Source organism: Oncorhynchus mykiss, chromosome 17 (genome assembly GCF_013265735.2).
Source record: "Oncorhynchus mykiss isolate Arlee chromosome 17, USDA_OmykA_1.1, whole genome shotgun sequence".
NCBI lineage: Eukaryota > Metazoa > Chordata > Actinopteri > Salmoniformes > Salmonidae > Oncorhynchus > Oncorhynchus mykiss.
In genome coordinates this window covers 16078874-16091350 of record NC_048581.1, presented here as the reverse complement: position 1 = coordinate 16091350, position 12477 = coordinate 16078874, and the positions used below count along the sequence as shown (strand labels likewise).

The following is a 12477-nucleotide window of genomic DNA, read 5'->3' as shown; positions in this document are numbered from 1 at the left end:
GTTTAATTGTGCAAATCCCGTGAGTTTTGACCCTTTGGTAGGCAAAGAAAATACTAGGTGACCAGAGAGCGCTTTTTGGAGAGACGTTCCTTTGTTCCAGAATGCCTGAGAAGAAGCAAGAATGTCCGACAGATTAGAGAATTGTTTTGTACGTTTAGAACATCCTAAAGCTTGATTCTGCACTTAGTTTGACCAGTTTAGTCGACATATAATATGTAATTTTGAAGTTTTGATGCGCAACTGTTCGGGACCAGAAGTAATTTTGGATGCATTTCAGCTGGAACTCATAGCATACGCTACTATAGAGGCACACGAAGTGAAACAAAACGATGTATTGGGTAAGTATGACTCCTTCCACTACATTCTGATCGAAGACCATCAAAGGTAAGGGAATATTTATGTTGTAATTTTGTATTTCTGTTGACTCCAACATAGCGGAGAAATATTGCTTACGTCTGAGCGCCGTCTCAGATTATTACATAGTCAACTAATTCTGTAACGTTAAAATGTGTGGAGGTTAAATATTTCTAAGAATATTTTTGCATTGCCTGCGCCACGGTTTCAGCTGAGCGGGGGGGGGGGGTGTGGTACCCCTAGGGGAACCTGTACCGTTAACACGTTAAAATAGCAAGCACGAGTATTATATATGAAACCAGATGTACAATGTACATCCCATCTTTTGCAGCATGCAGTATTTGTAATATGTATTTTATACTATATTTTCTGCTAATATTTATCAGGGGTGCCAATAATTACAGTCGTGACTGTATATCTCACAATCAGATTCATATATAAAAGTACATGAACACACAAACACACCACACAGTTATACTTGACAGTGTAATACACTGACGTGAACATTATCCTTCAGCAGAAATGCATTTTGGTATTACTGGCATACTGTCCTCTACTGATCATGTTTTAAACACGCTATTGAATAATCTGACTTGAACTAAACACATGTACTATTATATCTATTGTGTTATTGACTGTACGCTTGTTTACTCCATGTGTAACTCTATTGTTGTTTGTGTCGCACTGCTTTGCTTTATCTTAGCCAGGTTGCAGTTGTAAATGAGAACTTGTTCTCAACTTGCCGACCTGGTTAAATAAAATAATACAAATAAAATCATCAATAAAACAATACATCATATAATACATTATTACATCATTAATCTAATATTTCACATTTGCAATATAGAATCCACAATACCACAATACCATAACATTACTTGCGTGTGTGTGTGTGTGTGTGTGTGTGTGTGTGTTTGTGTGTGTGTCACATTAACAGCAAACACAATACCCATGATCTTATCGTAAACACATTGGAAGGAGTCCCATGAAATTACATAGTAGACTTTGTTTTAGGGATGTCCTAACATGTACACCGTAGAGAAGATCATTTCATGTCTATTGAAGAGGATCAGTGACATGTCAGAATTGGAAAGCATACTAATTTGCACAATGCTGATTTGTTGATGTTACATCATGTACTCTCAAATCAAACTATTTTTTCTTATATCCTGTGTGCTACCAAGGGGTACAGGAACAGTGAATTCTATACAACAAAAGGCATGTGTCTAAGTCAGCTTAAAGCTACAGTCTGTGATTGGTACATCCATTTTCAGATTTTTAAATGAATGATGTATGGCCATTTTGTCTTGAAGAATATAACTTAAATGCTTAGGAGCTTATTTCAACGGTACTACCGCATCAAAACCCTTTAAAACAGGGTTAAAACAATCATTTCGATCTCATGGATAGAATTCCAGAGTGGTTACATTTCTCCAGCTAGAATTCTCAGCTCTTTACCAAAACAGGTGGCGAAGTGACGTTTTTTTTTTAAATCCCAGAATGTAGTTTTAGATGATATAATACATTTTGTTAATAATGTCATTTTTGTGTAGTTGTGCTTTTGCTTGTAATGCAAACGAAAGTGAAACCTTTGGATGGAGACCCATAGTCGACTTTTGTCATAAGGAGTCGGGAGGTCCTAAAATGTACACCGTACGTAAAGATAATTTCACAGGTGTATAGAAGAGGACCAGGGACATCATGCTAGAATTGAAATGCTTGCTCATTTGCATGATATTAAGTATATATGTTCCATCATCATAAGACTCTCATGTCAACAAACTGATATTTCTTCTTTGTTCAACTTATTTTAAAATAGACCCTATAGGCATTAGCTCTGTCATTGTTTTACTTTGTTAATATATCAGTGACTTAAAGGAGGCCACATTCAATGTTTGACAAAAAGGAAAAGCGTGAGAACCAATGGAGGATGAACGCATTTATTAACCTTTTCTCAAGGATAAACAAACACTGGCCACTCATCACCTTTTCTCAAGGATAAACAAACACTGGCCACTCATCACCTTTTCTCAAGGATAAACAAACACTGGCCACTCATCACCTTTTCTCATGGATAAACAAACACTGGCCACTCATCACCTTTTCTCAAGGATAAACAAACACTGGCCACTCATCACCTTTTCTCAAGGATAAACAAACACTGGCCACTCATCACCTTTTCTCATGGATAAACAAACACTGGCCACTCATCACCTTTTCTCAAGGATAAACAAACACTGGCCACTCATCACCTTTTCTCAAGGATAAACAAACACTGGCCACTCATCACCTTTTCTCAAGGATAAACAAACACTGGCCACTCATCACCTTTTCTCATGGATAAACAAACACTGGCCACTCATCACCTTTTCTCAAGGATAAACAAACACTGGCCACTCATCACCTTTTCTCAAGGATAAACAAACACTGGCCACTCATCACCTTTTCTCATGGATAAACAAACACTGGCCACTCATCACCTTTTCTCAAGGATAAACAAACACTGGCCACTCATCACCTTTTCTCAAGGATAAACAAACACTGGCCACTCATCACCTTTTCTCAAGGATAAACAAACACTGGCCACTCATCACCTTTTCTCATGGATAAACAAACACTGGCCACTCATCACATTTTCTCAAGGATAAACAAACACTGGCCACTCATCACATTTTCTCAAGGATAAACAAACACTGGCCACTCATCACATTTGACAAGAAGAAAGAAACACGTTTAGATAAGCGATTAAATAAGCGTTATAGTATCATGCTTGACAGTCTCAATATCAACGCCAAGTTAATGTCATACATCGAATCGAATCAGAGTGCAGCTGTATAGTCTTATGCAGATTTGTTGTTTGCTAAAGTTTAGTCTAAAGACACAACTAAAAATGGGCCTAAACCAATGACTTAGGAAACACATTTCAATTCAGGAAGTAAACTGAAATGTCAGATTTTCTCAATGCTTTTCAATGAGGAACAATTGGAATTGGAATTTTCCTAAATTGAAATGGAATTGACCCCAACCCTGAGTGCAACTTTTCAAAATGTCCATCGTTACACCATATTATGAGTTCAAGGAAATGCACTTTGTCCTGAAGGAGGTTGCTGAGGTGAGAACGGGTCATAATAATGGCTGGAACGAGGCAAATAGAATGGAAATCATGTGTTTGATGTATTTTATACCATTCCACTTATTCCGCTCCGGCAATTCCCACGAGCCCATCCTCCCCAATGAAGGTGCCACCATCTCCCTGTGCTTCAGCTATTGATGGAGGGAGATCTCAGGGAACAATGAGTTGTCACTAGGGGGTCAACCGTTTTGCTTATTGATGACATCATTGTCTACTCTTCCAATAAACAGGAGCATATGAATGCCTTTGATGATGTCTGTGAGTTCAGTGTTCTAGTATTGACTCTGTTGTAATGGCAGAAAACATTCACCGGGTGGCAGCACTGGGGCGGCTGAATTTCACAGCAGCATACTGGACATCCTCGTCCTGAATCTGGGGCTGAGGCAGCTGGACGGTGGAGTATAGAGGCACTTCCTGGTTTTTGGAGCCAGAGAAGTGGATGCTGGCATAGTGAACATAATCCTGGTTGTCTGTGTCAGCTGTCTGTGCTGCAGTAGAGGTCATGGCCATGCTTGAGATGTTGTCATACACTGGACTAGAGTCTCCCTGATGGAGAAAGAGAGGACAGACAACATAAGGAGTAGAGATGCTCCACAAAGCAATACACAGTCATCTTCTGTTTCCAACAGACTCACCTGTACATTCTCTGATGTGTCTCTTGTGTCAGAGGTGGATTTGGAGGCCTTCTTCCTGTTTTACACATTAATGAATGAATCAATCAATGTTACTAAAGCTAAATAATAAAACTGATGTGTTTTCACTTCACTCACCTGAACCACATGAAGCCAGAGAGACAGAGGATGAGAACCAGAACAACCACTATGATTCCTACAGCTGCAGTCATAAAGGAGGTTGGTTTCCCTATGATACAATATGGATGATTTGAGTACATGGCATGATATAATGAACTAAAAATAAACTATAATACAGGACAGTAATGCAATACTTGTTAAGGGATCTTATAACCCAGTGTAAATTAAGGTGTAATTAGTCAGAGTAGAATGATTAAGATTAGATTGAAACATGTAGTTCTGTATTGAAGTATTGAAGATGTAACTTTACCTGCTACAATAATCATCAGAGCTGTAGAGTTCATAGATCCTTTTCCATTCTGGGCCTCACAGTAATATTCCCCTCTGTCCTCAGAGATGATGTTGGTGATGCTGTAACTCTGTCCTGATGCTTTTGGTGAGGCTACGTTCTTCTTGTACCAGGTGTATTTGTCCACAGGTGGGTTGGCATCACTGCTGCAGGTCAGAGTCACTGAACTGCCCTCCACTACTTCACCAGAGGGACTGACTGACACTGAGGTGTTCTTTGGGCCGTCTGGTGGACAATATGTAACACATTGTTCATACATAGAGCTTTACATGAGGAGCATCATGGAACTTGGATTTATGATTAAAATAAATGAAATATTAATATAAATATGTATAACTTAGACAATAATGTAACAATACAGTGTTTGTGAAGTACTTGTAGTTACTACAGTAATGAGATGAGTACAATCATGGAACTTGGACAAAGATTGAAATAATGGATAGAATAGATGAGAGAAGATGTTGCTAAAATAATGCAACAGGAGATGGATCACACATCCTCACATCTGACAGTGAGAGTCTCTTCAGCAGAGGGGAGATCCTCATGTCCTTCTACAGAACAGGAGTATCTGCCTGCATCCTCACTGCTGACTGGGTTTAGGAACAGACTGGTAGATTGGTTGGTTACATGTCCATTCTTGTACCAGATGTAGGTGGGGTTGTCACCCAGAGTACAGGTGGTGCTACAGGTCAGTGTCACCTTCTGTCCCTCTGTCACAGTGGGAGGAGTCACCTTCACCTGCAGACCTAAATGAATGAGAATTAAAACACTGAGTACATCATTAAGTAATCGTTTGCAGTGTTGATAGGATGTGACCTGCAGTGTTACCTGTGACAGTCAGAGTTGTTCCAGGGATGGTGGGCTCCCAGGTTGTCTTATCTGTTCTGAATCTAATCTTATACTCAGCTGAGTCCTCCTCTCTCAGGTCTGTGATTCTCAGGATGGAGTCACTCTGCATATTTCCAAGGTACTCCACACGACCTCCATACCCCGGGCTCAGGATTTGAGGCGCCTCATTAAGTTTTCCTTTTGTATACCAGATTGTTTCAGAGACTGTATGACCACTGGGATAAGTATAAGAACAGGATATGTCCACTGATGACCCATTCAAGGTACAGATCCTCTGATAGGTGTAAGTCACGTGGAAATAACTGTGACCCTCAACAGCTGAAACACAAGTACATTTTTCAAATGGTGTCAGTATTTAGAACTGTAAAATCAACCACCATTAATCTAAATGGAATAGTAGCTCTATCTCATGTCTGTTTCAGTAAACATCAACCACCATTAATCTAAATGGAATAGTAGCTCTATCTCATGTCTGTTTCACTAAACATCAACCACCATTAATCTAAATGGAATAGTAGCTCTATCTCATGTCTGTTTCAGTAAACATCAACCACCATTAATCTAAATGGAATAGTAGCTCTATCTCATGTCTGTTTCACTAAACATCAACCACCATTAATCTAAATGGAATAGTAGCTCTATCTCATGTCTGTTTCACTAAACATCAACCACCATTAATCTAAATGGAATAGTAGCTCTATCTCATGTCTGTTTCACTAAACATCAACCACCATTAATCTAAATGGAATAGTAGCTCTATCTCATGTCTGTTTCACTAAACATCAACACTGACCAATGATGTATTGGATGATTTTGACAGACTTTAAAAGTGTCTCAGTCACACTCACACACTGCAGGAGATTTGATGCCTTTTACAGCACAGTAGAAGCTGTCTTCAGTTTGAAAGTAGAATGAGTATGAGGGAGAGGAGGCCTCTTGTACAATCTTACTGTTCCTGTACCAAATGTAGGTGGGGTTACCAGTCAGAGTACAGGTGGTGCTACAGGTCAGTGTCGTTGACAACAATGTAGTGGTCACCTTCACCTGCAGGTCTGGAGTAGAAAACAACATTAAAACCATTAATGACCTGTTGTCTAGTTCAAATGAGGCAGGAGTGGACGTTCTCAAATCATCAATTCAGACATTCCTTTTTATACCATACATTCATGTTAATTGTATTATTTCTGTACAAATCAAAACAATTTTTCCAGAACCACTTAAACAGATCAACACCATATATAATATCACTGTACCTGTAACAGACAGAGTGATTAAACAGATCAACACTATATATAATATCACTGTACCTGTAACAGACAGAGTGACTAAACAGATCAACACTATATATAATATCACTGTACCTGTAACAGACAGAGTGATTAAACAGGTCAACACTATATATAATATCACTGTACCTGTAACAGACAGAGTGATTAAACAGATCAACACTATATATAATATCACTGTACCTGTAACAGACAGAGTGATTAAACAGATCAACACTATATATAATATCACTGTACCTGTAACAGACAGAGTGATTAAACAGGTCAACACTATATATAATATCACTGTACCTGTAACAGACAGAGTGATTAAACAGATCAACACTATATATAATATCACTGTACCTGTAACAGACAGAGTGATTAAACAGGTCAACACTATATATAATATCACTGTACCTGTAACAGACAGAGTGATTAAACAGATCAACACTATATATAATATCACTGTACCTGTAACAGACAGAGTGATTAAACAGATCAACACTATATATAATATCACTGTACCTGTAACAGACAGAGTGATTAAACAGGTCAACACTATATATAATATCACTGTACCTGTAACAGACAGAGTGATTAAACAGATCAACACTATATATAATATCACTGTACCTGTAACAGACAGAGTGATTAAACAGATCAACACTATATATAATATCACTGTACCTGTAACAGACAGAGTGATTAAACAGATCAACACTATATATAATATCACTGTACCTGTAACAGACAGAGTGATTAAACAGATCAACACTATATATAATATCACTGTACCTGTAACAGACAGAGTGATTAAACAGATCAACACTATATATAATATCACTGTACCTGTAACAGACAGAGTGATTAAACAGATCCACACTATATATAATATCACTGTACCTGTAACAGACAGAGTGATTAAACAGATCAACACTATATATAATATCACTGTACCTGTAACAGAGTGATTAAACAGATCAACACTATATATAATATCACTGTACCTGTAACAGACAGAGTGACTCCAGGATAGCCAGAATATTTCCCTCCAGTCTGATCTGTTATGAATCTGAATTTGTACGTAGCTGAGTCACTCTCTCTCAGGTCTGTGATTCTCAGGGTGTGGCCATTCGTCTTATCATTATGGTACGTCACACGACCATTGTAGTCTGAGTCATTTCTCAGATTTACATAAATCTCCACATCAAACTTTTTGATGAACCAGAAGGTTGTTGTGACTTTATGCCAACTGGGATATGTGTAAGAGCAGGACATCTCCACTGTTGACCCCTTCAAGGTACAGATACTCCGAGTGGTGTATGTCACACTCCAGACATTCTGACTCAGTACCACTGAAACACAGTTAGACATCACAAGGACGTTACATTAAGTTCAAGGTCTTGTGACTCACACTAACACTTTGTTCCATAGTTGCTGAGTTGAGACATAGATACTCTTTGGTTGAGTGTGAATGGAAACCACAGATAAGATTCACTCAGTGAGGTGAGAAAGACAACTGTTTAAAGGGAAGTGGAGACACCAAATGTGTCGACAGTAGAACATGAAAATGGTTATGCTTTTAGAAATATCTGTAGTTTGACAAACTGGGCAACTAAAATATATGAATGAGACCATACCTGCTACAGACCAGAGAAAGACCACCAACACACTTCCTGCTGTTCTCAAGGACATTGTTGCATCTCTCAACCTGCAGTCTTAGAAACATAAACAACAACTCTATAGCTGGTGAATAACTCCACCTGATACATTGAAGTATAAACTGTAAATGGGGTCCAGGACCTCATTACTGAGAATGAACCAGGCTCATATTGTGTTGTGTTGTATTGTGCTTTATGGTTGTCTATGTGAATACTGTCTGTCTGTAAGTCTACTGCACTATGTATGTAATGTGATGTGTTGCATGTCTGTCTACATCTGTCTATTTAAGATGACATGATGTATGATGCAAAAACTATTTATCTAATGGATACAATAAAGTCATCATTATCATCATCATCATCATCATCACCATCATTATAAACAACAACAACTTATTGAACAGATCTGTAGAACTGTAAACACATATTTCTGAATGTTCTGAAGCTGTTTTATTCTCAGAACCCCAAATACAGGAGGATAAATGTTCAATCATCTACGGTCCGTCAAGCCGTATAGCAGCCTAAAGACTGACGCCCGGTTTCAATTATAGCTCCTATCCCCAAGCTGTGAGGATAAACAGAAGTCACACACACAATGTTACAATGTTTGTTTGCTTGTCTATTTTACCTTGATTAATCATCTCATCACTATGTATATCAACACTCCTACACTGAGACACTTTATGAATACTGACCCTGATGTAACAACCAAAACACAGCTCAAAACATAACAAGTAAAATGATACATTACCCTCAAGTATATGACTTATGACTAAAAACAAATAACGAAAAACTAATTTTTCCAGATATTGTCAACTGTACTTACAGGGTGAAGTGAAGGGGAGAGGTCTTGTACAGTGAGTCAACTTACTGGTAGTGAGTGGGAACTGCTAGTAAGTGTCAGTTCTGTGGTTGATACATATTTAAAGTAGATGACACAACTGTCCTCTCCTTCCTCTTTAAGACATTAACATGCAAGACCAGACCAGCACATCAGAAAAGGGAAGTTACTGTATTAAAATGGGTCTTACATTTCTATAATGGACAAAATGTCCCCCATTTTCCACTTTTATTTAAATACAGAACCATGTTAACAATATGTTGACTATTCTATATGGAATGTTTATAATATCTTAGAATGTGTTGTCTTGTCCCTCTGAGTTCTACATGGAACAGGTCAAAGTTCCATTTGGTCAGTTCCATGATGTCCTTCTATTCATTCTATTCTACTAACCCATTTAATGTACACTCCTCATCAGCAGCATCAAAGACCCTGCCCTGACCACCTTTAGTGTCTACAACATGGTTGTTGTAAAGGCGTTGGCCTGGGCAACAACCCCCTCAAGATTCTAATGATGACTTCATCTCCATCATCTAACATCAATAACCAAACATGTTTCACAGCTCAGGCCGAGGGGGGAAGGAAATCAGAGGAACACTCCTCTTCACTTTGACACTTACTCCTACTGTGTGCCCAGTGTGCGGTCTGTGCTGTGTGTCAGAGGACTACAAAAGCGGTGACACCCTCCCAACAGCCCCATTCTAGCCAAGTTCCCTGTTCCCTTTTCAGGTCCCTCCTCCCCTTCCTCAATCATCATATTCATTATTCCTCCTCTTCTTCCTTAATCTGTATCCTGACGGTACGTGGTGTTCAGGGTTGCCATGGTTTCCTGTCTCTCCCTCTCTGGTCAGGCTTGTGTTTGAAGCTATACTTGTCACCATAGAAAAAGCCGGGTGTCCTCCAGAAGAAACACTCATCACCATTGATGGGGGCCATCCTCCTGGTCCTGGGAGAGAGAGACAAACAGTATGAAAACACAAGCACCTGCACCTGTGTTTAACAGACGGGAGACTCTGGCAGCTCAGGACAGGCTCGGGAGCACCTGTAGGGAGGAGACGGAGAGACAGCCTGGTGCGGGGGGCTGCCACCGGAGGGCTGGTGCGTGGAGGCGGCACCGGCTAGACCGGACCGTGGAGGCGCACTGGAGGTCTCGAGCACCGAGCCTGCCCAACCCTACCTGGCTGAATGCTCCCCGTAGCCAGGCCAGTGCGGCAAGGTGGAATAGCCCGAACCGGACTGTGCTACTGCCTCCTCATACCACCGCCTCTCGGCTTTCCCTGCCTCCAGCTCTGCCTTGGGGCGGCGATATTCTCCAGCCTGTGCCCAGGGTCCCTTGCCGTCCAGAATCTCCTCCGATGTCCAGGAGTCTGGAGAACGCTGCTGCTGCTGCCCGTTACCACGCTGCTTGGTCCTTTGGTGGTGGGTGATTCTGTAACGGCCGTTGGTGGTGGAAGAAGAGGAGGACCAAGGTGCAGCGTAGTATATGTCCATATTTATTAAATGAACACAGAAATAACAAAGAGACCGACCGAAAACAGTTCTGGCTGGTGCAGACACACAACAGAAAACAATCACCCACAACTCAAAGGTGAAACCAGGCTACCTAAGTATGGTTCTCAATCAGGGACAACGATTGACAGCTGCCTCTGATTGAGAACCATTCCAGGCCAAACAGAGAAAACCCAAATTATAGAAAAAAGAACATAGACTGCCCACCCCAACTCACGCCCTGACCATACTAAAACAAAGACAAAACAAAGGAACTAAGGTCAGAACGTGACACTGTGCTCCTGCTTCCACCTTCCATTTCAAACGTTTATATGAGATGATTGGTAACACTTTATAACTCATAATTATTCATTATAAATGTTTATATATATGTTTATAAATTGTAGATGATGTTTTGACAGCCAGATGGATGTCCTTACCCTGTGGAGGCATACTGGGAGGCTGGGGAGGTGTTGAGGCCTATGGGGTTGGTCCTCTGAGGAGAGGGAGGTGTTCTCTGCATTTAGCTGTCTGGGTACCTGATCACCAGCCTGGTGCTCTCCAGCTCCACCCCCTGGACCGGAGGACAAACAGCAGGCACATTCCAAATACATGCAATGGGACCAATAGCATTGTCCCACAAGTACAATGGAACCAATAACAAAGCTTGTTTTTCCTTTGCTGCCAGAAATTAGTTGAATCGTTGTACTTTCCTCTCTGTGTTGAACGATGGTGATACTATTTAAAGCTCTAAACTGAAGCTCTAAACTGAAGGCTCTTGACTCTGTGTATCATGCAGAGACGTCTAACTCACCATTGTGATCTCTACTGTGCTGTCAGGTGGACATCAGTAGCAACACGCAGCCTAAAACCCTGGTCCATTCCTATTCAGAAGGCCATTTAAGGAAAACTGAGCGGAGTGGAAGGGAGGTAGAGGAGATGAAGTGAGAGAGTGAAGGGGAGAAAGGATGGGGAGATAGAAGGAGTGGGGAGAGGGAGAAGACAGACTGACACACACACACAATCAGCAATTTCCACGTTCACAGTAGAAAGCTCAGACACTGACCTTCAACCCCTTCAGTGCACTCCCCTTGAGGAAGTATCCCTTTGGCCAATCAGGGTTGAGCTGGATGGACTTCTGAGTGTCTGACAGGCAGAGGGGTAGAGCTCCAGACACCAGTAGCAGTATAAACCATATTCCCAGAGAACAAAAGAAATACAAGAAATGAGATCAAAGTAGAAATAGTCCATCCAGACCTTTAAAACCTAGTAAATCTGTTGGACCACTTTAATGTGAGTACTCCTGCAATAGTCTAGGGAGCAACATACCCATACCACACACACACACATACACACACACACACACACACACACACACACACACACACACACACATACACGCAAAAACACACACACATGCAGGCACACACACACACACACCCATACAACGTCTGAACTACCGGGAAAGACTCTGGCAAGTTCCAGACTCAGTGTGTGTTTACATGTGTGTGTGCGTGTGTGCGTGCATGTTTGTGTGTGTGTTTGTTGATGAACAGTGCTGATTGTTGATCTATTACAGTTTATCTCCTGACAGTAATGGAGTATCCCTGGCTGGCCTATAGGCTAGCCACTCATGCATTATGTTGCTCAATGGCGCCATCATGTGTACAATAGGCAGAAATACAAGAAACATAATTGATTTATTTGTTGTCTATTTATTGTCTTAAGCTGAGCTTATTTACAACATGAGACTTGTACTGTATTCAATGTAAAAAAAAACTG

At 40.5% G+C, this 12477-nt stretch overlaps 1 protein-coding gene across 1 annotated transcript; it reads right to left on the bottom strand.

Moving 5' to 3' along the window:
• Window positions 1–3737: 3737 nt before the first annotated feature.
• On the bottom strand, window positions 3738–11957 carry LOC110485585 (sialoadhesin). The gene is made up of 13 exons (XM_036949082.1): window positions 11762–11957; window positions 11510–11579; window positions 11136–11269; window positions 9193–10153; window positions 8346–8423; window positions 7713–8060; window positions 6286–6489; window positions 5417–5755; window positions 5092–5334; window positions 4550–4813; window positions 4258–4348; window positions 4123–4177; window positions 3738–4033 (listed from the first exon to the last, which is right to left on the bottom strand). Exons 5-13 carry the CDS (start codon window positions 8398–8400, stop codon window positions 3794–3796), a joined length of 1839 nt encoding a protein of 612 aa, XP_036804977.1. The 5' UTR covers window positions 8401–8423; window positions 9193–10153; window positions 11136–11269; window positions 11510–11579; window positions 11762–11957; the 3' UTR covers window positions 3738–3793.
• Window positions 11958–12477: the final 520 nt, after the last annotated feature.